General features: G+C 37.0%; 1 protein-coding gene across 1 annotated transcript; it reads left to right on the top strand.

The window, feature by feature from the left end:
- The first annotated feature begins 156 nt into the window (after positions 1 to 156).
- RNF212 (ring finger protein 212) lies at positions 157 to 19,845 on the top strand. Its single transcript, XM_085059567.1, has 12 exons — positions 157 to 975; positions 2,520 to 2,581; positions 6,314 to 6,388; positions 9,124 to 9,180; positions 11,776 to 11,834; positions 13,227 to 13,291; positions 13,381 to 13,450; positions 14,277 to 14,322; positions 15,067 to 15,130; positions 16,688 to 16,760; positions 17,528 to 17,718; positions 18,977 to 19,845. The coding sequence occupies exons 1-12, from the start codon at positions 864 to 866 to the stop codon at positions 19,012 to 19,014; spliced, it is 912 nt and encodes a 303-aa protein (XP_084915693.1). The 5' UTR covers positions 157 to 863; the 3' UTR covers positions 19,015 to 19,845.
- Positions 19,846 to 24,800: the final 4,955 nt, after the last annotated feature.

The raw sequence follows: 24,800 nt of genomic DNA, 5'->3' as shown, positions 1-24,800 counted from the left end.
AATAATAACAACTCTTTGATGATTTATTAAATTTATTAATAATTTATTTACAAATTACTAATAAATCTATTTAGAAATAATTTATTAATTTATTAAATCTAAATGTTTTCAGGTCGCCAAGATTTTTAACTAACTCTCTAAAGCAGCAGCTGAGTCACAGCCCTTTGGGGAGCACTTTGGGGCAGCAGCCTTTGTGAAGTTAAAGCTTCCTCTGCAGTCTGTGGCTCTGTCATACCCACAGCTACAGCCTGCACTTCCACTAGGCTGCAAGGGACTTTCCCCTAAAATGTTCATCAAAGGAAACTAGCAAACAACGGGGTCTTTTCTAGGTCTAAGAAATTAACATCAACTCTCCTGGTTTTGCTCTTTTGCCACAATGGAAGATGCCATAGCAAACCTGTGACAGCGAATTAAAAGATTCCTGGACTCCTGCATTTAAATAGCGAAATCCACAATTATTTCCTCTGCTCTCTTTTTAATTTTTTACCTTTTTTTTTCTCTTTTTCACCTGCTGACGCAGGAGGAGCCAGACGGACTAGGCTCCTGCTGCAGCCCCTGCCTTAGCGCAGTGGGTGCAATCAGCTCCCCACCTTTGGGGACAGCACAGGGACTTTCTCCGAGCTCCCTCTGCTTGGGCACCGCTCCGGTTCGGCAGCGAGACGCCCCAAACGCCCCATTATTCCGCGGAGCTGTGTGAGCACCGCGCTCCGCCGCCCTCAGGCCCCGCGGCGGGAGGAGAGGCCGCGCTGCCCTCAGCGCGGGTTCATGCCGGGGCTGCGGCCGCGGGGCTCGGCCTGAGCGCGGCCGGCTCTGCCCCAGCCCAGCCCCAGCCCCCAGCTCTCCTGCCCCGCTGCCCCCTGGCCATGGCCGTGCCCGTGTTCTGCAACTCGTGCCTCTGCGAGCCCCGCAGCCCCGCGCCGCTGTTCAGCCTCACCAGCTGCGGGCACGTTTTCTGTGAGCTCTGCCTGCAGAAAGGTAATGGTTGCTGCGGCGCCCGGCGGGGCGGGCCGGGCTGGCTGCTCCCATCCACCCTAAACACCGCGATTTCTGACTCGCTGGGGGGAAAAAGAAAGCCCTGAGCACTTTTCCTAATGTTACTGATAAACCTTTCCTTGCTAAACTGATAATCCTTGCTATTGATCCGCTTTAAACAGTAAAACTCGGCTGTGCGCACCTCCAGGTGGATGTGGCCTCGAGAGCAAGCCTTGGGCACAGGCAGCTGAGGATTTAATAAAAAATGGGTTCGGGATGGTTATGATCCGTAATTTTGTAAAAATAAAAACCACCCAAGTAAACGGCATTCTGTTCTGCCTAATTTGGGAAAAGGAATGGTTTTTCATTAGTGAAAGAGCAATATACAAGGTATAGGGTTTGTTTAGGGTAAGTTTTGGAAGTAGTCTTAAGGTCTTCCAAGGCACAGTATTGTTCCTGAAAGCTTTCAGCAGCACGAGTGAAGATTGGAGGTGATGTTTTAAAGCTCTTGTATTATGTACAATTCCAGAGTCATGTTCAGGGACTCTTGTGATATTTTTGGATAAAAATATGTGGGAAAGGCAAAGGAATAATGAAGTTGTTTTCCAAAAGAAAAAAAATGCAGCAGACGAGTATCAATGTTTTTCCCTTCGAGATCATGCTAAATGCCCTGGTTTTTGTAAGGCCACACAGAAGAAATATCAATCTGTATTTCAGAATTAAAACCTTTGCACTAGATGTTTTCTCAGGGTTGATCTTGAGGATAGAGGATCATAAAATGCAGCTTCTAAATACAGCTTGCAGGCTACTTGAACCTGAACATTTTTCTTTTCTACTTGTAATATTGATTGGCAGAAAAACACCTGAGAGATTACATATCTTTTTTCTGTGAATTCAATATTAATGATAAGACAAGGTTTAAAACGCATTTGAAGATGTTTATCAACATTGATCCTGAGAATCTTAAGAAGTAGCTACTAAAATATCAGTTATATATAAATAATGTGTATTTGCTATAGATATTTTCTAATATGTTTGCAAATAATCAAAGAGACAGTTTTTAAAAGGGATTTTATTGTTTTCTCATTGGAGGAATTCACAAGGTAAAATTATTAATCTTTGACATTTAGTTTTCATATATTTTATTGGGAGAACCAGACTCTGCCCCAGTCTGAAAAGCCATATATCAGGTTGACTGTAAGTCATTAGTGCATTTAAGCATACATTTAATTAAACCAGGCAAGTAGTCCTATTTAAATCAAGGGAACTAAAAGTCACCTGCATCACACTAATGATATTCATAAAATCATTTACATGAATGCTTATTTGCAGGAGTAAGACCTGATGACATTCACACACATTTTTTCCTGTGCAACTCTGTGTAATGGTTATGGAATCAAATTCTTTATTCATGTTTATTCATACTTCTTGTATAACCTGCAGATTTATTCCACAAGCTACAGAGGTTTAGGTAACCCATTCTGTTTACAATGTATTCAATATCTATTCAGTTTAATGTATATTTCAAATGTGTCTTTACCTTCCAGGCAAGAAAGATGAATGTTTGATCTGTAAAACTGCTTGTCGTACGGTAGTCCTTTCAAAAGAGGTAAATCAAGCTTTAGTTTTGTTGCATTGCATTAACCAGTGGTTTGCTTAACAGCTAAACTATTTGCATTACAAAATTCTTCCTTTTTTGTTTTTGCCAACTCTGACATGAATATTAACTGAGAATAGGTTGCTAGACTTAGATACTTATGCGCTAGACAGCTCAGCTTTTTGTTGTATGCATTCTTTCAAATTAAAACCTTTGGAGACTTTTTGGGTTTTCAGGTTTTGCTGGACTGTAAATAATTCTAAACTTTTCAAGAAATGTGACTGGTTACTGTGTAACATCAGTGACTACTTCCAAAATGTGGGAAAATGGTTATTGATTTTGGCATTTGTACTTCACAGAAAATGAACCATAATGAATTATTTCATGTAATGGACTGAATTGAAAACCTGCATGATGGCTCAGCAATGTTTTCAAGTGGATTGGGGTTTTTTTCTGTTTTCTCTTCAGCTTAACTATTTTCCTTATGGCTGTTTGATTTAGAAAGAATTTGAAATATTGTTGGGAATTCTTGTTATTCACTGGAGAATTAAGAGCTTTTAATTCCCTTTCTTGATAGATCATTAGGAATATCTAATTTACCCATTTCTCCCAGAAGCAATCTTCTCCTTAGCTGATTTAATAAATAGGTTGTGAAAGCATTTGTATTTTTGTAGACTGATTCCTGCCTAAGAGACAGTGCCTTATAAGGATAAAATAGAAATACCAAAAACATTTAATAAAATTCAGTACAGCTTAACAGGATGGCCTCCTAGGAGTCTTGCAGGGTGAAGAAAACAATGCCACTAAAAATAAAAATTGCAACAAAAGAGCAAGACATAGTTATAATACAAAAGAACTACGCACACAGTAATCAAATATTAAAAACAATAAGCCTTTCATAAAAATTTTGAAGGACATAATATGCTTTCAGTATCAACCTATTGTTGCTGCAAATTTTGTTATTCAGTCAAAGAATAATTTAAGTTGTCAGGGGTCTCTGGAGGTCATCTTGTCCAACACCTTGCCCAAAACAATCCTAATTTTTAAGTTAAATCAGTTGTAAATGGCAGTATTTCAGCAGAACTTGATAATTTGCTACAAAAATGCAGAAGGAATTTACAAATGCAATGATTGGGTTACTAACAAAAATATTAGATGTTTCATTGGAACCTGCCACTGCTCTGGAGGGCTGGAAGGAAGCAAATTACCATATTCTTTAAAAAAGACATTAATGATGATTGCTTATCCTTGATTAAGAACAGATAAAATGATTGGAATGATAATTAAAGATGCATATAAAAAAGTCATGGCTCTATAATTCAGGAACCTGAGTGGAAATATACCTGGTAAGCTTTATGAGCTTCATGCTGTAGAATTCCCAATGAGGAGGAGGTCCTATAAATGTGTTAAAACTCCTAATTAAATTGTATGTTGGGATAATCAACATGTACACATTAAATATTCTCATCTCCACAGTAATGCATTCTTGTCACCTTTATGTCTTCCTTCTATGTCTCATGATCCCCATTTGCTTTTCCCCAGGGCATGCTTACAGGTTAGGATAAATCAGAATCTGGCTGTTCACTATTTCAGAATATCATATTAGCATCTGCTACTCCTCCATGCAACAGATAAAGTCCAAAGTGTTATACAAACCTTCATTTGAAAGAGTTTTTACATCAGCATGAAGCTTGTTGGGTTTTATATTTTTCAAATCTGATAGGTACTTAAACCAAGGTCATTGCTTTGATAGAACCTTAAATAGATTGCAAGAGCTTGGCACCTATGAATGCATTTTATTTAAAGAAGCTAAATGTATTTTTATGAATGTATTACCTTTTCTAGATGGAATATTATTGTCTTGTTTGTATTCACTTAAATACCATAGGTGAGTTAACTGTGCTGTCTGTCTGCTTTTCCTTCTCCATCTGTCAGTTGGAAATTTTTGAATGCTTTGGCTAATGCCAACCAAATTCCAAAGTGCAGAGGAAGTCTCAAATGCAATTAATTACCTCCTGTGAGTTCTGTTAAAATTAGTAGCTGGGAAAGCAGGGAAAAGCAGTTTTTTTAGAGTGTGCAGAGCTCTACAGTGAGCAAACAGTGCAGGCCATCATCAATTGCTGCAAAAGACATCACAGTAACTGATGTCAGAATATGAGAAACAGAAGATACAAATCTATTGTAAATCCAGGTTGTTAATTTAGCTCCTTGCTCATTTATTTTTTATGCATAAGACACTTGATTTCCCTGTTTAATTAAAAAGATACAATTTAAGTACACATTGAAAATAGGTTTGGCTGTTACTTAATCTTGGATATGTGACTTTATGCTAGTATTAAGGTATTTCTAGTGTAGGTAAAAATACTGTCTTTCTAGATGTTTGTGCATTTCAAAGGGGAGCAAAGCCTAATCCTTTTTGATTCCAATGCCCTATTTTTAATTTAAGTGTCTGCACTTATTCTTCTGCTTTCTTACTATCCCAGAAAACTTATGCCTAATTCACAGGTGTCCTAGTTCTTACTTCTTTTAATAATTCACCTTCTAAAGTTTTTCTATTTTTAAAGCTTTTTGATATTTTTAATACTGCTGGGAGTAATTTAGATTTTGCCTACAACAGTTTCAGTTCTTTTTTACTGGATTTTGAAAGGTGGCTCCTTACCTGAAGGCTGCTTGCTTTTTGGGACAGCCTTCTCCTAGCATCTAAGTATGCCAGCATTATTTTTTTTTTTTTTTCAAATTTGGGTAGTTGTAAACCTGCCTTCTATTATACAATCACAATACATCAAAGAGAACTTTCCAGTTTCCAGGTAGACTTTTTTCCTAGATTCATTGGTTTTGAAAGCTGATTAACTATTTTATCTATTAACTATTTTATACTTAGTACTATAACTAGTATAACTATTTTGGAGTTGTGTTTTCTTTATTTTACTTACGAACAGACTAGGAATGCCTGTATTCTGGATTAAAGTAATACTAAAATTATCTACACTGCTTTGTATATTTGGATAGATATCCAAATGTCACTTTTATTCTGAAATTCACTTTCTATTTTGCAGCACTTTTTCCCTCACCATAAGTAATAAATGTATTTTTATTACAATGATGGTTTAGGTGTAGAGCACTTACTCAACGTTTTTTAAAAGTGCAGGTAGCCATTTGTGAGGCCACATCATGATCTCTGATTAAAAGACAGAAGTCATAAAGTACTTCAGAAATTCAACAGTTACTTTATTTATTATACCTGTCTTATTCTAAGATAATATTCCACTGCCCAGTGGGCAGGAGAGATGAAGGGATCCCAGTCAGCATTGGAACTATTCTAAAAAAGGACTTTGAAACAGCACTATTATAAAATACATCCATGTGGCTGGGAAGGGTGAGAACCAAAAAGCCTGGAAAGGAGCTGCCAGAAAGCTGGTTGTTGGTCTGAATGCAATGCCTCTTCCAGGGGCCTCAGCATCCTCCTCAGATATCCTCTGGACATTGTTACTGTCTTAATCACAATAAGTATATATGTGTGTAATATATTTAAACCAAAGCACAAAGCCTTCCAGGTGGTTGATAAGGGCATTAAAGAAAACTGGGCTTGTTTTCAATTTTTGTATTATCCTACTCTGATCTGCCTTTTTTTTTTTAATATAATTTATATACATCAGTCAGTTTAAGAAACACTTTACAAAAGACTTTTTTCTTATAACTTGCTAATAAAAATCCTAACCTTGGTATACTTTCATTTCTTCATAGACAAGTCCTGATATTCAATCACTGTTCATGGGAATAGAGGTGTTATGCAAGAAGTACTCAAAAGAAATAACACAGGTGAATCTGCCTTAAAACTTTTTAACTCTGTAAAATAATCAGCAACTCCTACTGATTTTTATGTGAATGGAAAAAGTATATGAGTGAATGCTTGAAAATTAATTTATGGCCATTGCCATCTTTACTTCCTTAATTCCACAGTTTCAAAGTCCTTAAGAGGACATAAATTATTCATTATGGTCACTGCTTATATTTTCAAACTCTCTCTAAGGACCACTAGTCTGGTTATTTTAATGGCGTAAAATCACTTTCAATGCTATGCCATGAAAAATTAGATCTGCCGGAAGCTTAAACGTGCCTAGATAGTGTGCCTTAATTATAGCAATAAAAAACTGCACAGTGGAAACCTGATCTGGCTACAGTCGTGAGTTGACTGTGCTCTCTCTCCCTTTTAATTTTTTTTTTCTTTTTTTAATCAAAATAGGTCTCTTTTTTTCCCAGATAGATGCAATAAATGATTCCAAGGCCAATTTCTTCTTTGCTTTCTGTCAATTCCAGATAGGATTCCTTCCTTCAGGCTTAGTCTCCAGTCAAGAACTTCAATAGCTGTTTGGGTTAAATGAGTGCATACAAACTCCTGTTACCTCCTCATTTTCTACATCTCTTCAGCTTGGCTTTGGGACTTGGTGTCCCTGTGCCTTTTCCTGTGCATTTCAGAAGCAGTTTCAGCCACTCCAGTAGTATGTTCTCCCTGGAACCAGCTGCAGCCTTCATTGTCTGTTCTCATCTCCCTTGGGCTGAAACTTGTTTGTTCTTTGGGTTAGCTTCCTTATCCAGCAGAAAAGTAACCCAGGGAATATCACCTGTTTTCTCCTGTGATGGTCATGGATTCACATTTGCTCTACCCCAGGCTTCACAGACTTTTCCAGAGCTGAGTTTGGCCCCTTTCTTCAGCAGTGCACCTCCTCAGATGCACAGGGGACACAAGTTAAATGTGAAGCCTTCCTCTGTCCTTCCATACCACTTCATAACAGCAGGATCAGCAGTTACTCTGTAAACTGAACAAATGCAGGGAACCACACCACCTATCACAAGTGAATACAAACCTCCATAAGGAAAAAGAGGGCTCAGTCTCTAAAGACTAAGGTAGGTTTTCTGTAGCCTGAGTTAACCTGTTGGGAACATACTGAAATGTGATGAAGGCATTAAGGTATGTTCAGGACTTGTCCCAGCATCAAAAGATGTAAGAGCATTTTAACTAAGCTCTTACCTAATCTAATCTAATACTCTGTCACAATGGTGAGTGCTTAGGAAAGCATGAGAGCAAAGCTGGCCTGTAGTGATTCATCTTCAGAAGAGCCTCCCAGCTTTCAACAGCTCATGGCACAGGGATTTTTCAAGGTGGGGTTGGTGCCTCTGCATTCAGAAGCTTGTGGTGGATATTTTTCCCCATGTAATTGTCAGGTTTTTTTCTGAATTTTAGCATGTATCTCATACTGTGGAAGTCAGGTCCACAGGTTGTTCACTGCACAATGATGATTTCATTTTTCAGGTTTTAACCTGTTAGTTTCATTCAATGCTCTTGAATCCCATTCTGGAGGAAAAGGTATCCATTCCCATGCACTACATCTGTGCTAATCATTAGTTTTAGACTACTAATGTATCCCTTCTTCAACTGTGTTTTTCTTCAGCCATGAAGATTCGTATTCTATGTTCTATTCTATTTGTATTCTATTCGTATTCTTCTTTTACTGAAGCTCTTGCATACCTCTGATTATTCTGAACTATTTTCAGACCTACTGTATACTTTCTGAGATGTTAGGCAGACTCAGGATACAGTAACATGCATTTTTTAAAGGAGAATGATTGTGTCCCCTATTCCATTTTAAACCACTGGTGAGATCTGATCCACTTTTTGCCTGGTACTGAGCACTAAACTGGCAAATTCACAGGTTTCTCCTAGACCCAAGAACTCATTCCTGAGTGAAGAGAGACAGCACAGCCATCACTTTCTGAGTGGATATTTATTCCATCAGGTCTTCTGAAGACACACCTTATTCTTTGATGAGTATTCAGTGGGAACCTCCCAGCTTCTTCCACAGGGAATAAAAAGTTACCATTTAAGCTGGATACTCCACTATAGGTTTATATTCTCAGAGTGTTTCTTCTTGGTTGTCCCAATTCCTACACATTTTTCTTGTAGTTTTCTTATATGTGAGAAGAAAGATTTATTAGAAGTTATTGCCTATGGTAATTTGTTCCTCAAGCTCTTGTCTTGCCTACCTTGTCTTTTTTACTTTTAGCTTGTCAAGGTTTATGGTCCTCATTTGGACACAAGAAGTGCTTACACATCACCAGACAGTGTGTCTAACAATTATTTTTTAATTAACAGGGTATTTTTACAAGGCATATTATAATTGCCAGTAAGACAGATTACTTTTTATGTTGCCATTAATTTTATGTGTTTGCTTAGCACTAATGAATAAGAAATACTGCAGCTAAACTGGTTTTCTAATGTCTTTACCTTTTTATTGAACGTAGTGTTAAAATATAACTTCAGTGAAATAAATCTACCAGCTCTAGTGTAGGTCATATTATAAGACTTTATCAGTAGTATTAACTTAGAATATTTTGGGGTTTTTTTCTGGAGAGTATTTAAAGAAAATATGTTAACTACTTATTAAAATATAGAAAACTTTGAGTACTGTGAAGTGGTTCTTTTCCATCACTTCTTTGCTGAGGTGCATAAATGTAATTTTGTGAAGCTTGATATAACTTGATATATTTATTTTTAGGTTTCAGAATTTCAAGAAAAACATCGTAAGCATTTAATAGCATATCACAAACAAAAGGTAACTAATTGTGATTTTCTTGTTTTTTGTTTATGTTTGCCTTGTTACTTTGGTTTATTTTTAGAAACTATATTGATATTTTATTGGAATACTTGGAATAATTTATCAGGGTTGACTCACTGCTGTCTTTTTAAGTATCAGTTTTTAATTGTTTAAAGTCTGTGAGGACTATATTAATTATGGTGACTATTTTAAATAAAATATTTTAGTTGTGAGGTGATCAAGATTAAATGGAGAATCAAAGGACAGGGAGGGAAGAAACCAATTGACTGTGTGGAGGGGAAGGTGGAAGAGGTGGAGAGAGATGGGTCCTAGAAGATAAGCCCAGAGGAAAAGAAGACTAGGGCTGGAAAAATAAATGAGAAGCTTGAGCAATGGAGAACAAGACTGAGGGCTGCTACCCTGAATTTGGGATAGCTCAGTGGGAAGAAGGACAGAACTAGTTATTCTGTGGAGAACAGGTACTGAATTCGACTGTGCCTCTTCCTTTGTAGGTTGGAAGGCAAAATTCTTTTTCATTTTTCAGCTACTTCTAGATATTTTATAAAAAAAGCTGGATGTTTCTTTCATTTCTAAGGACATGGCCAGGGATATTGCTTAAAGCTACTTGGCACTATTGCTGACTCAACCCACCAGTGGTTGCCCATGTATGAAATGACAGTAAAGCTCATGTAGCTGCCAATTGGCCATTTCCTGTGTGAGGAGAGTTTCTGGTATGATTGTCATGGATAGAAAGCTTGGAAAATTAGGTGCTCTGTGGCCCATTCTTCCCTCTTCTCCATGACTGAATTTTGGGATCAGTCGTAGTGTACTGTGGTGTTTGTAGTTATTCTAAGGTCCTGTCCTTCTGCCTTCAAAGCCAGGCCAGGGAGGAATCCTGATTTCATCTGCCTTCTAATCTGTTGTACTGACTCCAGATGGCAAAACTGAAACCTGTAGACAAAGTAAAATAAATCTCTGAATAGAATTCAGCATAAATAGAAATGTTATCTCAAAAGAATCTGTGGAGATTTTTTATCTTTTTCCATGGTAATTTTCAAAGTTATTTACTGTTGAGACATTCACCCAACGGTGTTTGTAAAGTACTAAAGGATGCTGCTTGACCTAAGGAAGGTTTTCAGGTCACAGTACAGAAACAGTTGAAAATAGAGTGGGTTGCTGCTTCAATGACACACTGGTTTGGGTGGGTTTGTTGTTGTTTTGCCCAATCTGGGTATTGCTAGTATGTTAAAACTGTTTGCATTAGATCAGGGTCAAGAGAGGTTGGTTCTCTTCAACACCATTCCAGTTTCTCATGCTTGGCTATCTTGTCTCAGCTCCCCTTCCTTATTTCTAGTTTCTCATCCTTGTCACAGTTAGCTATCAGATCTCATGGTCTTCATAAAACTGCTGTGTTGATGGTTTTGTGAGTTGTGCAGATATTGGGGTGCAGGTGATGTGTGCGGTGTCGGCACTTGGTGTCCATATTCGTGGCAAGTCTAGATGCCCTGTTGTGCTAGGACCCCAAAATATTGATGACCAAACAGTTACTCACCTTTTCTGAGGTACCGTGGTCTTAGAACTATCCAGTCCTACAGAGTACCAGGGTAAAGTACATTCTTCCTGCCATCTGTACTGGTGACTTCCTTAATCAAACCTAGCTCTTATTAGGAAGAAGGAAAAAGAAAACCAAAAACCAAAATCTGGCGTAAATTATATTTTGTCTTAAATCTGTTTTGCAGAGTTTTGCATCTGCAGAAAGAGTGTAATATCTCCCACCAACAGTATGATTTTATAAATCAGCTAATTTTATTAAAGGACTCAAGTAATATTGTGGGAAGCATGAAAAGTTAACAAGCAAATTCATAATTTGCCTTCAAATCAAAATATGAATAGTGTGAAGGATTAAGGTCACATAATGGAAATTAAGAATAAAATATAGATGGAGTATTGAGGCTATTTGAGTAAATTTTTACATCCTTCATAAAATATAATTTATGTTCACATAATGAAAGACTGTAAAAAATACACATACTAGGGAGCTGACCTAATGTTCTTGACCTTAATATTCTTCAATTTTGCAAGCTCATAACATTCTTTAATGGAGATATTTTTGGTTGTGTCTCTAATGCAGTAGGAACTACTTTTCACTTAAGCTTATTACAAATAGATACTGCAGTGAACTGAATACATTTGGAATCTGAAATGAGAAATATGGCAATGTGGTATTTTGTGCATTTATTGCTAGCTTTTTCAGATAACTCCATAATAAACATAACATAGGTTTTATATCAGATATGGAAAATAGGAAGAAAAAGAAAACTATTTTTAAGCACTTTTCCTAGCATTCATTTATTCCATATTACCAACACACTTAACAAAAGGTAATCAAACTAAGTCTTTAACTGCCAAAAAGAAACATATCTCTTCCAGACTGACTGTTTAATGGATCCATAGCACAGCTATAACAGCTCCAATAAATCTTGAATAGCACTGATGTCTTAAGATTAAAACCAATAGAAGGCAGCCTTTCAACACTTTAGAATACTAGTTGGATGAAAATGAGGTTGTATATCACACAAATAGATTTTGTTTAAATCTATGATTATCTGACAGATAGCAAAGCTGGAAGAGTCTCTCAAGAAAGTAACACAACAAATGCAGCAGATACAATGGTAAGAGGTTTAATGCAACAGAAGTAAATGTAATCAGACAACAGTAAGTTTAATTGATAAAACAATAAAATTTTCATGCTTTGTTTGCTGTTCTCATGTGTTTTTACAGAAATAAATGAATAGTGATTTCTGACATCAGATCCATTTTATTCACATTAATCAATGCTGTCAGGAAGAAATCCTTTTATTTTAAAATTTGACTCAGTAGTTAACTCAAAAATGAACTTTCCATATATTCTATCACATAGATAGCCAGTTTTAAATTTTTATTTGCAGTTACATAGCCATGTTTGTGTATTTTGCAATGGACTTTCTAGCATCAGCCTGGAAAGTAGTGATACCTTACCTGGTATCGTAGCCCTTTTACAAAGTTACCAGAGTTTTGTAACATGGTTCTCATCTTTTCTGTTTCTACTAAAAATTAACTTCTTGTCTCATCTTGAATTAGTGTTTTTTCTCAAACATTTCAAAGTGGTAGCCAAGAGGTAGCTCATCCTTATCCCCCTGCTCAATGACTGGTAGACTTTAATCTTTTCATCGTACTTACTTCCAACTTAAAGCCAAAATTTTTATCTCCTTAATAAACCAGTTCATGAAACCAACATTTTAATTGCACAAACTTGTTGATCTTTGTTCCTTTTCTGTGGTTTTTTTTTTTCCCCAGTATAGAATTTCCTTTGAGACTAACATGCATATAATATTGTAATGTGCTCTCTCAGGCTGCTTGGTGCAATGTAACAGAAAAAAAACAATATAAAGGAAACTCTGTATGTGGTGCATTACTGCAGTTTATATGTTTTTGTTCACTGCCTCCATTTCCTTGTCTGCATCTCAAATAAATAGCATATAGTTGGTTATACCAAATACAGGGTTCTTACTGAATTTTAGATCTCTCTGGAGTTCTACCAAGAGAGTAGTATCCTAGGGCCTCTCCTTGCATGCCCAGTAGATACATTCCTCCTATTTATGGTTCTTGTCAAAGATAACAGTTTTACAAAGTTGTTGTTGAATAGCATGAAAATACCAGCATTTCTTTTGATAACTAGATTTCTTAAAGTTTGGTAAATTTATGTATCAGTATGAATGTTTTAGGCTCAGCTATAGTTAATAGTTGTATTTTAACATCTCTTGTTCCCTAAGGTACTTTGCCATAATGTTGTGCTAAATTGATACTGTTGGGTATATAATGAGTGCTGCAGATATTTGATATAAAGACAAAGTTCATAGCTTATCAAATAAATTCTTATTTTGCTTCATGGCAAATAGTGTCATGTTAAAACCTTCTATTGATGGATAAAATTCTTTTATTTTATATTTTATTGGCCAATTAGACAAATTAACTAATCAAACCAGCTTTCAATTTATATCTGGTGTTTCTTCTTTCCCCTTTAGTATGAAACCTCCTGAAAAAACTACACCACTGCAATTTTCCAGTGCAAGCAGAAATCCATTTTCCAGTAAGAAGTGTTGGTTTAAGATATTAACTATGCAATACCTGTCACTGGGTATAGCTGTGTCCTAATATTAAATTTCTTAATGACTTCAGTTCCTTCAAGAAAACAGAATGTTTCTTCTTCATATTATCTTCATTCTAGTCGTCCTTCCACTTCAGAAACGTAGGTACAAATTTGTTAATTTTCAACAAAAATCTTAAATGATGCTTTATACAGAAAGTCCATTGTGTTTGTACTGAATTTAAAATAAGAGTATTTTCTGATTTTGTGTTTTGTTTCTGCAAACACGAAATAGTTGAGGAAGGTCTTATCTATCCAAGTGGACAGAATGGTTGTGTAGATTTTGGTCAATGTAAAAAATCTAAGGCATGATGTGCCTTATTCCAAAGAATTTCTGGATAAAAGGATAAATATACTAGATAGATAGATAGATAGATAGATAGATAGATTAGTTAGTGAGACACTCTCCATTTACCATAGGGAAAAACTAAATTTATTGTACAGATACCTATATGTACACTGTAGTTGTCTCAAGTTAGATGGGATGAGCCAGTCCAGTAAGGCTCATTTAATTTTAAGTGAAATGAATATACAGCTTGTTCAACCTAAAATGTTTCTGTTCCTTTGTCTGTGACTTTCTTTTCTAAAAAAAAATAGAGTTTCAGAGTGCCCGTGGTGCAGATACAAATGTCAAATGCATAAATATGCATATTTATTCAGACAAATAGAAGAATAGCAATGCTAATCATAAAGTAACTTTCTCTGTAAATGTCTAAACCAAAGCTCAGAATCAATGAATAGATTTTTTTCTTACTGCTACTGAGTTTTGGAGTAAGCCCTAAACACTTATAATATGTGTTATGCATTATGTATTATGCTTTTCCATTACTAGTGAAATTTAACATTAGAATCTAACACAATTTAAGTCTTTATAATGAAAATGTTCTTTTTATTATGATGTCATACTTACTTTGACCTTTCTTGCAAGGATGGAGGCAATGGAGATTGATCCTGTACCTTCACCAATGAGGAAGGTAAGTGGATTTTTTTAATATATGTTCATATGTATGTATACACACATATATTCTTTTGATTTCTCCTACTCTGTTAATGCTGCAAAAAGTAGGATTTTTCCCCCATCCCATTCAAAACAATTCCAATGTATGTGGTGATTTCAGATATGCTTGATGCACAGTAGAAGTCAGATACCCCCCAAAAGAAACCAACAGGAAATAAATCACAACATTTATTTCTGGAATTATATTCTCCACATGCCATGTACAGGCTTTTAAACTTGTGATGCCAAATTAAATGGCAAATTCTTAAAATCTCAATATTAGAAAAATGTCAGTGGTCTGAAAACACCATTAGATTCTGATATTTGAGTAGGGAATTGCAAGTTGTGGGTGACATTGCTAACATGAGAATGAAGCTTTCCACTGTGTTGATATCCTGATTAGGAGAGGTACCATCCAGGAACAGATGCTAACTTAGAAATGGAATCTCAGCACAGAAAACAGTGGGAGTGTCTGCTATGTTTCTTACCTGAATGTGACAGATAATAATAAAACACATATATTTCCCTCCTGCCCATAGATCTTTAAAAATAGTAACCTAATCTTAGGTTTTGTGTTTTAGTGCTATGAACAAAATTGACATCAGGGAGTTCCGGAAATCTGCAGGCTCTGTAGACCTCAAAAATATAACACCATTGCTCAAAATGTCTTGATAATTAATATACTTACTACACTGTGGTTAATGGCTTGCCATTCATTTAGCTTGAGACACCAACTGCTCCAACAAGATTATCAGTGATAACTCCCCCCCAGGAGGGACGTATGGGTGAGTAAAAGTGAACTTTGTAAGTGAGTAACATTTCTGTTACATTAAGAGGATGAATAAATTAAAATCCATACATTAGCAATTAACTAAAAACATTTGAATTGTGTTGAGGTGTGAGGAATTTACCACATGGACTTCAATCCAGCAGTTGGGAAATTGTTAAAATGAAGTATGAAATAACTTGCTAGTATTTACTCTTCTGTTCAGCAAATGATTATGTGTAATCAAACTGATTTTTGCTGAGTCAACAGCTGCAAAGAAAGTACTGTAACTGTATGTATGATTGAACACAACAGGAATACTTGCAACATAGATTGTTGACCCTCAGTTAACCTTCATAATTTTATTTGTTTGTGGTTAACAGAGAGTAGCATAGTCCATAATGTCATACTAGAAATCACATGAAGAAAAGGGGGTAAACTAAATGGAAGTTAAAAAAAAATGTAATAACAAAAGCAAGGTAGTTGAGATTAAGAATTTCTTCAGAAAGGTGATTTTTTTTTCACCCTATCACTGTAACAGGTTATAAGACATTTTACCTGCCACTACTTGCTTTCATTCCTTCATACCCTGAACCTGGATAACACTCAGATGCAAATAAGACATGGATAACAGCCTCCTGAATTTGGTGCAGTCTCTTGAGAACTTTTTTGTTTATTTGTGAGGAGTTTCCCAGAATTGCTAATCCTTTGCAGGTTTCCTATTCAGGTGTCTCTCTCCTTCTTGATTTTGCATTCAGCATGTTTCTGTAGTAGTCCATGCTCAGACAGGCTTTCATCTGGCTTCAGCAGTTCATAGAATCCATCTCCAGCCACGTAACGAGCTTTTAGCACTCTTGTGTTTTTACATAGTTTGCATGTCCCAAAACAAAGACAAATGCAGTTGCAATGCAATTTCAGTGAAAGAGGAGAAACTGCTTTTTCTATTTTATGCCTGATTTATCTGCTTAGATCTTTCCTAAATTCATGCTTGCCTATAAATTCAGGTATAACAAGATAAAAGAGAGCTGTGATTAACTGGTTTTTTTTTATTGTGTCTAAATAAAAATAGATATTTATTAGATAGTTAAATTATATGTAGAACAGTTATGTGTTCAGCACATTTCAGAGCCAACCCATAAAGTTTTGCAGTTGACAGTGCTGAGGGAATCACAGTGTGTGTGCAAAAATAAGGGCAAGTGGAAACAATGATTTAATGGTGCACTAAGGAAAGTTTCCTTCTCAGAGGTGGATGGGGCGAAAAAAGATGCGCTGGACCACTTCAGCACAGCTGTCTTCATAGTCTAATAATAGTGTAATAAATGAAAGAAGGTAAAAGAAACCAACACATGTTTAACTGGAACAAGATTTGCAGAATGGTGTGATATGATGTTTTTGTGACAGCTGAGCTCTCTCACTGACTGTTGTTGTTGTGCACCATTTTAAATTCTTGAATAGACCAATCATGAGTTTGTCCCAAATGATGCAATTAAAGTACTTATCTTTGTTTCCAAAGTTATCTCTTTGGTAAAATGGGTAGTTCATGTTGGTCCTGTTTTCAAAATTCTGATTCCAACAGGTAGCGTATCTTGCAGGAGTTCTCAGACATCTCTAATAATGCCAAGTCAAAATATTGGAGCAGGGTCTGCAAGGTAATTCAATACTTTTTCAAGAGGCTACCATCTCCTATAAGAGACTGAAATCTCCCCTCTGGCCTGTATTAATCTGCATGTTTAAAGGTGATATTCTGTATCTGAACAGGTGTTACTGTGCAGCCTGGCTGTCCTCTACGTGAATGTGTTTGGTTTTGGGGTTTTATTTTGAAAAGTTTTTAAAAGTTTTATTTTGAAATCACATTTTTAAAAAATGTGCAAATATAATCTGTGGTTCTGTCGCTGTTGACATCTACAGTCATGGTACATCCATAAAAAAGAGTGGTAATTTTATAATAAGGAAGTGTAACAATGTCTCTGCTGTATCATTCTTAAAAAAATCAGAGATGAAAGCACAGTATCTGCAGAAGGGGTATTCTCTGAATAATCCAAACTTTTCATGCAGCCTGTAACAGGTTTCAGGTTTTTCATTTAAGGATTGAAAATGTCTCAAACTGTGAGAATTATTAACATCAAGAAATAACTTTAAATGGTTCCAGAAAAAGTAAACTCTTGTTCTTTATAATCATTAAGCCAAATATATCTTCCTAGAAGAAATTGAAAATATACACAACAAAGCAGATCTTTATTCCATAATTTGTTTGTCAGTCTGCTTCTTGAAACATGTAAAAATCTGAAGTATAAATACATAATTTATAACATTTTCCTTTAAAATATTAGCACTATGAATTGAAGTAATTTTGAAATCTCTTATATTTCTGTAAAAGTAGCCTCAAATCACGTGCATGAATTAATTTCATTAACAGATCCACTCCTGTAGGATTACCACACAGTGTGTGTCCATCATCCTCTGGATCCCAAAGCAGTAGAAGGGGATCATGGGCTAGTTCTGTTTTCAGAACCCCTCAGCTGTATCCATTTACATCACCTTCCCCACAGCCATCTCGATCAAGGCATCCAATCACCATCTCTGGACTTCTGCAAAGACAGCAGTTTGGCAAGTATATTTATAAAATAATGTTTAACACTTCCTGAAGAATTTTCAGCATAGCAGCTTAAATAAACTAAGCAACATAAAAATGGTATTTCAAAATTGGAAAAAGGATCTCAGCAAAATAGGAAAAGTGTTGGTGTTTATGATTGTATTTTGCCTTGGTCCTATGTGCAGGGGAGTATCTGCTGTGAAACTGTGTTCTTGCTTCACTTCAGAATGATATTTTAACAGAGATTTAAATCTGATAATGTCCAAATTTTCTGTCTCAACTTCACATTTCTTAAAGATCTGCCTGTCAGGACATCCATGTAAATGTCCACAAATCAGAGTAAAAAGGGAACTAGTCCAGGGTATTATTTGTTGAGTGCAACATAAAAGTAGCAAAAGTAGCTGCATGGAAATCAGCCTAAGGTGAATGTAGGTAGGAATTGTACTGGGACAGATTAATTAATAAAATCACAGAATCATAGTCACAGAATCATAGAACAGCCCTGGTCAGAAGGTACCTTGAATGGTCCAGCCGTTTTTGGGAAAGGGAGCCAGGATGAGGTTATGTAGCACCCTGACCAATCACATCTTGCAAACATTATTCTCCTTATTGCAAAGTTTGTATTACAAGCGAATTTTTTAAAAAATTTACATTAAAAGATAATTTATCTCTTAAGCAGTTTTTAGTCCATATCAATAAATGTGATCTTTCTATTCCAAGAGCAACACATCCTAAGCAGTTTTGAGTTCATGAAACTTCATGAAACCAAAATAAAAATATTTTGAGAAATTCACTCATAAAGTTATGAAGGCTTATACCTTGTGGAAGCTTACATCGTAATTGTTCTGCTTTTGACATTTCTGGACAATAATATAGCATGTGAAATAATGCATGAACCTGATAGATTCTCTAAATAATGTAGGAGAAGTTAATGTTATAAAAGAAGTAGCTGTATTGAATTTAAGTATTGGTTGTCATTTAGATATATGTCTGCAATTCTTTGCAGTTCATACACAGAATAATGCTTTGGAGATTCACTTGTGTAGCTAAAAATGGATTATGGCAAAAATGCTTTTATGGAAATACAGAGAAGCATATTTACATTCATGAAAACAGCAATTAAAAAGTTTCCATCTAACTATATAGGTTGTATTTTTAATTTTTGATAGTTTCGCTTTTCCTTATATAAATTCCTTAAATAATTTACATGAATAAAATTTTCCTTTAGTTTTACCAAGTTTTTTTTCATTTGTACTTGTGTTTCTATTCTAGGATCAGCTAATTTGGGAGGACATTCAGCAGAGAGATGAGCAAACATCTGTGGATTGTTTTGGTTTCTAAGCATCTGGAGAAGCACTACATAGTCTTTGGTTATCAAAGTATTTGTAACGTCTAAAACATGTCAAATTGGCATAAAACAACTAATTGTTCAGCATGAATACTGTATTTAAAACATCACTGATCTTTCTGATTAATGTCTACAGTTGTTTTAAATGGGAGTACAAAATCTTCTTGTTTGTCAAAATTCTAGCTTCAAATATATTGTATAAATAAAATTCCTATATTACCTAAGTGTTAAGGCAAAACATGATTAAATGTTGAATGAGCATTTTTTGCTGTGAGTGCATTGAGCTGCAGCAGAACTCTGTAAATAATTGTGCCTGTACAGTATTAAAGATGGACTGCAATCCTAAAATAGAAATTAATTTATGGATTTTTGATTACAGAATTCTAAAATTTGGTTCTTACTGAAAACATCTCTTTTTGTTTGCACACTTGAAAAGGGGTAAGTTTTGAGGGGTATTTCATTCTAGCAGTCTCTGCTGAGCTCTCTGCTGAACACAGTATCTATTCCAAACTTGTGAAAATTCACCTTTTGATTTAGGTAGCAACATTTTCTTCCCAAATTGGAATGAAATGGGGGAACTGGGATGAAGAGACAAAACGCAGTGAAAACTGCTTTTACTTTTGCACAGGAATAGCAGCTGGAGACTGAGTGAAGGGTGCCAGAATGCAGCCTTTTCCTTCTTGGAATAACTCTTAAGTTCACATTCCCACCATCACTGTATGTGGCAAAATTTTGGTATGACTGAGTCATCAAATGCCTTTGTTTTGTTTCGTTTTGTTTTGACCCTAACTTTACCTGGACTATTTAAATACAATAAAACTAAAAGCTGATGGGTGTTTTTGTGTTAAAGTCCCCTGAATACATGATAAATTTCTTTTAAGTTGAAATGCTTTACTTTCCACATCACAAGTAGATGGGAGAGAGAAAATGTAATGAAAAGTTAAGGAGTTGAGATGAGAACTAGGAGAGGTCATTCACCAACTACCATCATGGGCAAAACAGAGTCACCTTGAGGATATTATTGAATTCATAACTAACAAAACCAGAGCAGGATAATAAGAAGTAAAATAAATCTTAAAAACACCTTCCCCCCACCCCTCCCTCCTTCCCAGCTCTACTTCCTCTCCCAGAAGTGCAGAGAGGCAGAGAGTGGGGATTACAATCAGTTCATCACATGTTTATTCCACTGGTCAGGGAGAAGAGTCCTTGCCCTTCCGCATGGGAATTTTCAACTTCACTTTGCCTTATTTCAATGTATGACTGCCTTTACTTTTTTTTACCATGGGAAAGTTGGTGTGTTTTCTCTTTCTCAATATTCTTATACTTTTTAGCTGAGATCTCAAAGTCAGCTTCCTTTCGAGCAAGTTTCCAGTTGAAGGATTTAATTTTACAATGCCACAGACACGTTCAAATGAAGGTGTGTAGTGTAACTCTTGAAAAATTTCTACTCTCCTTTAGTTCCAGATGAGCTAGAATAGCTTGAAGAGTTGGGCTGGTAAAATATGGTAGCCAACTTCCACATTATTTGTGCCCCAATGTCTGTTTGTTTGGATCACAAGAAGGGATTCTTTCTAAGCTCTGTTTCATCCCACTGCAGACTCATCATCCAAGTCTGTGAAGTCAGACCATAGCTTTTATAATTGCTGGAAATTGCATTCTATGATCAAGAGGAATACCTTGGTTTTATTTGTTTTGTTTCTCTCTCATCCCACCCCACCGGCCTCATCAGCTGCACAATTTGAGGTTCATGAAGCTGGAAATTTGTGTCTCTAAATGGGCCTTGTCTGAAAGAATTCATGTAGGAAAGAGTCATACATGCTAGATCTACAACACTCAAAATAACAGAGGATTCCCTGTCATTCAGAGATGTGAATAAACACCCCCAGAGAGCTGAGTGATTTCTGTTTCCTGCTCTCCACAGTGTTATCCACACATACTCAATAACAATCTCCATGGTTCAGGTAATCATCACTTTACCCCTTCTGTGGTAAAAGCTGGACACAGGCAAACTGTGTTTTGTAGCTGTGGGTTGAGATGAGACCTTGGAACGTCACGTCAATAAAGAAAAGAAGTATAGTATGAAAGTGGATATTTATATTGTTTTACTTCTGCTTTGAACCGCTTAGTAGTGTCTGGTAGTATCTTCTATTTAACATGTATTACTTAATTTGTTTGAGTCCACAGTAATCCTCAGGGAAAAAAAAAATCCAGCAACCTCATCTTCAGAAATGCTACAACTTTGAAATGCATTTTGGAGAGAAAACAATGCAATTTGAGTCAGAGAGCAAAGGCACAGGAGCTATCCATGCTGAGCAGAAACACATTTAAATGACGTCTTCTTGCTCCCGAGTTCAGAAAAAAACCTAAAATTTTGGAAAAAATTAAGGAACTGAATAAAATGTGAAATTTTTCAAAACTTACATCTAATTGGCTCTTATATAAAGCAAAATAATAGCTAGGAAAAAAATAATTAAAAAGGAAAATGGAGTTTGAGGAGTGTCATTTAGCAAGTTCAATGCTTCTATCATTTGTTCAAGGAAGTGGATAATAGTAAATTCGGTATTTTATTCTTTAACAAGAGGAGAAGGGAAAAAAAGCAAGGTTTTTTCTATCTTCCAGAAGGCACAGAATTCCTATATCAATATCTTAGGCATCTCTTTTCACAGAATTTTTCTTGCTTTTGCAAGGAATTGGTCCTTCACGTGTAAGGAAATTTGCAGTACACTGAAGATACAGCAGAGGGTGCTGAGCTACCTCTAAACAAATTCACTCATCCCTGCTCTTCGGCTAAGGGGCGCGAAATCGGGACTGTGGCCTTTTCTGTACGGAATTTATATGGAAAAGCTACAGACGTTGAGAGGAAGAGCAAGGATGTGGTGTAGCGTGTGAACGTGAAACATCAGAAAAGCACCCGAGGGTGAGCAGCGAATGTGAGTGACTGCATGAGGTCACTGGGAGTTAAAACAGTAACTGAGATACAGGAGTCCTCAGGGATGGGAAAGGTAAAAATGGAAGCAGGGGTCAGTCGTGCTGGGGGGGTAAGTAGTAGTGGTCTGAAGGAAGAAATTATTGAAGCTTAATTTTGAGAAATTTCTAACGAGAACTTTGGCAGTGCACACGTTTCTCAGGGTAGGGGCAATGCACCATCACAGGGGGTATTCAAGACTTCAGCATAAGAACCAGCAGCTGAAGCTGTGCTGTGCGACTGAGAAAAAGAGACTGAACTGATCTCCAGTTCTTTTCAGTGTTTCTGTCTGCAGCTTTCTGGCTTTAAGTCATAAGAGGGCACTAATTTATCTTTTGCAGTTTTCTGGGAGAGAACACGAGTATATATTTCACTACAAGGGTGTTTTATGCACACACAAACAATAGCAGAGGATTTTATTACGAGTCAGAATCGTGCTATTCATGCAATGGGGTCAGCACTCATGCTGAAAGTATCCTCTTGTTTGCATTATCGTTGCCAACTTCAGCTTCATTTCACAGTCATCACATCTCCCTCACAAGGTGATGCTTATGCCATATAAGGCAGCATCATGTCTATTTATTCCTGTGTGACACAAAGGAAGTCTGTTGCAGACAAATGCTTGGTCTGTTAGACATAATACCTGATACTTGCCAAGGAGCATTTTCTACAATTGTGCCAATTAAAATGTGAAATTGCTACCACTTATTTTTGAACTCTCTTGTTCTGGCAGTCAGGAAAGAATGCCATAACTCATCAAGATGCAGCACTGTCGGTTTATCTATGATAGTCCTATTTTCCCTCTAGAATTTAACCTGCTCATGACCTGAGGAAATGCAATCTGATAATTCTCTCCTTCTGTGGTCTCTGTGTCAAAAATGCCGACTTCCTTCAGTCTGTAGATCAGCTTTGTGTGCCTTTAGAGCGCATGCTGTTTCTGGTGATCTGACAAATGCCTCTGTGCCACTCTTCCTGCAAATCTCTTCTGTGCAGATAGAAACTTCTCTGCAGAGAGACACTGCTCATGTCCACACTGTAGTGTTTGAGGCTCTTTCATATTGCACCTTTAGGATTGCTGGGTATCCCACCAGCTCCAGAAAGATTTAGCACTATGTAGTCACTAAATCATCTGCATCACTAGAACCCCTGACTGCTACAACACTGGGGAAATCTGCCTTTCTTAACAAAAGGATTGACTTGCTAAGTGTCTCCATGGAAAGGTTAGTGATGTTCTGCTCTGAGGATCCTTTGTCTGGTGTGTCCCGTGAGCTCAGGGCAACTCTTCCCTTGATTATGTCTAAAGCCCTGCTACTTTGTCCCTTGAAACAATATTAAATATTTGTCCTGGTCTTGTTTGAGTAGTATCAGGGACTAGGGAGCCAGCTGGCTGTCTGGTATCTGGAGGGATAGGGAAAGATCTTTCTTGGAACAAAATGATAAATTTGTGTGGTGACAAGGTGAGGAAGGACATTACTCTGCCTGTGAAGTGTGAAAAGCTTTTCAGTCTTAGGAGTCAGTGAACAAATTCTGTTAGCAAGTTACTCACAGCCTGACACCAGCAAAAGAGGAAAAATCTCTGTTCTGCAAGTGGAGAGAGTTGCTTTCATTTTCGACACACAGGACATGGTAAAGGTCCCTCACAGTCCTACCCACAGAAGCAGCAGTTCCCTGACCTTCCTGCCATAGAGCTATTCAGAAGCCACCAAATCTAGAAAAGTGGCTGTTCTGCATCCTGGTCCACCTTGCAATACTCTAAATCCAGACGCTGGTGCTGCCAGGCCCACATGTGAAGAACCTCTGCAGTAAATGAGCAATGCTGAGAGGTTCCACGTTACTCCTGGCGCTCTGGAGAATCACCCTGAGCAGGCAGTATTATCTCTGAACCAACCCAAGGCCTCTCAAATAAAAACACACAACACATTTCCTATCAGGGCTGTCTCCACAACAAGATCAAGGGCTGTCTATCCCCATGTCAAGGCATCTGGAGGAAAAAACACAAAAGAGAGGAGGAAATCAGTCCCACTAGACATTCCTAAAAGCTTTTTCTGGCCCCTGCCTTAACCGAGCACACATTTTAGCCATGTTTCACATCCTTGCCTAGCTCAGTGTTGAGCCAAACAGAAGCTGACTTTGGAGATGGTCGAAGTACATCTGTGTCTTTATGCATTTGGCTGTGCAGAATACGGTAAAAAAAATAAATATTTCAGCCATCTCCAGCTCCTCTGAGCTCAACCAATTTGAAACAGGCCAGACAGAGCTCCAGGAGTCACTGTGGGTGACGACAGGCAAGGATTGGTGTGATGGGAGTGAGGAACAGATGAGCCATTTGGGATTATCCAGGCTAGTTTCAGCTATGTTTTTGACCTAGGTGTGCACATAGGACCAGCCTGGGAGGGAGCAGCTCTCAGGGGGTCACCTGTAATGCTGTCACCTGTAACATGTGAACATTATAAATCAGGGTGCTGCAGGGGAGAGGAGGAAAAGCCTGGCTGGGATACAGTGGATGGGATAAAGGAAGGAAGAACAAAAGCAGCCAGTAGTATCAAGGAGTGTTTTCAATGTAAACTACATCCTTCTAGTTTTGCTCCTTGTGTGTATTCAGATGTTCATGTGTGTTCTTTTTGCTGTTGCCCATATAATGTTAGCAGTAGGAGGTGTTTAAAGCAAAGAGAGACTGGAATACCTAAATGAGAGTTGTTTAAATGCCCCTGGTCAAGACTTCTGCTATTCTGTGCTCTGATATCATTGTTGGAATAGATATGCAGACCTGGTTTGCCTTATTT

Source organism: Lichenostomus cassidix, chromosome 4, assembly GCF_008360975.1.
Source record: "Lichenostomus cassidix isolate B80296 chromosome 4, HeHo_3.0, whole genome shotgun sequence".
Lineage (NCBI taxonomy): Eukaryota > Metazoa > Chordata > Aves > Passeriformes > Meliphagidae > Lichenostomus > Lichenostomus cassidix.
This window is presented reverse-complemented; position numbering and strand designations above follow the sequence as displayed.

Coding starts and splice junctions, on each gene's coding strand:
- RNF212 (XM_085059567.1), top strand. CDS start 864: ATGGCCGTGCCCGTGTTCTGCAACTCGTGCCTCTGCGAGCCCCGCAGC. Junction 13,451..14,276: donor CGTCCTTCCACTTCAGAAAC/GTAGGTACAAAT, acceptor CTTTCTTGCAAG/GATGGAGGCAATGGAGATTG. Junction 15,131..16,687: donor CCCCCAGGAGGGACGTATGG/GTGAGTAAAAGT, acceptor TGATTCCAACAG/GTAGCGTATCTTGCAGGAGT.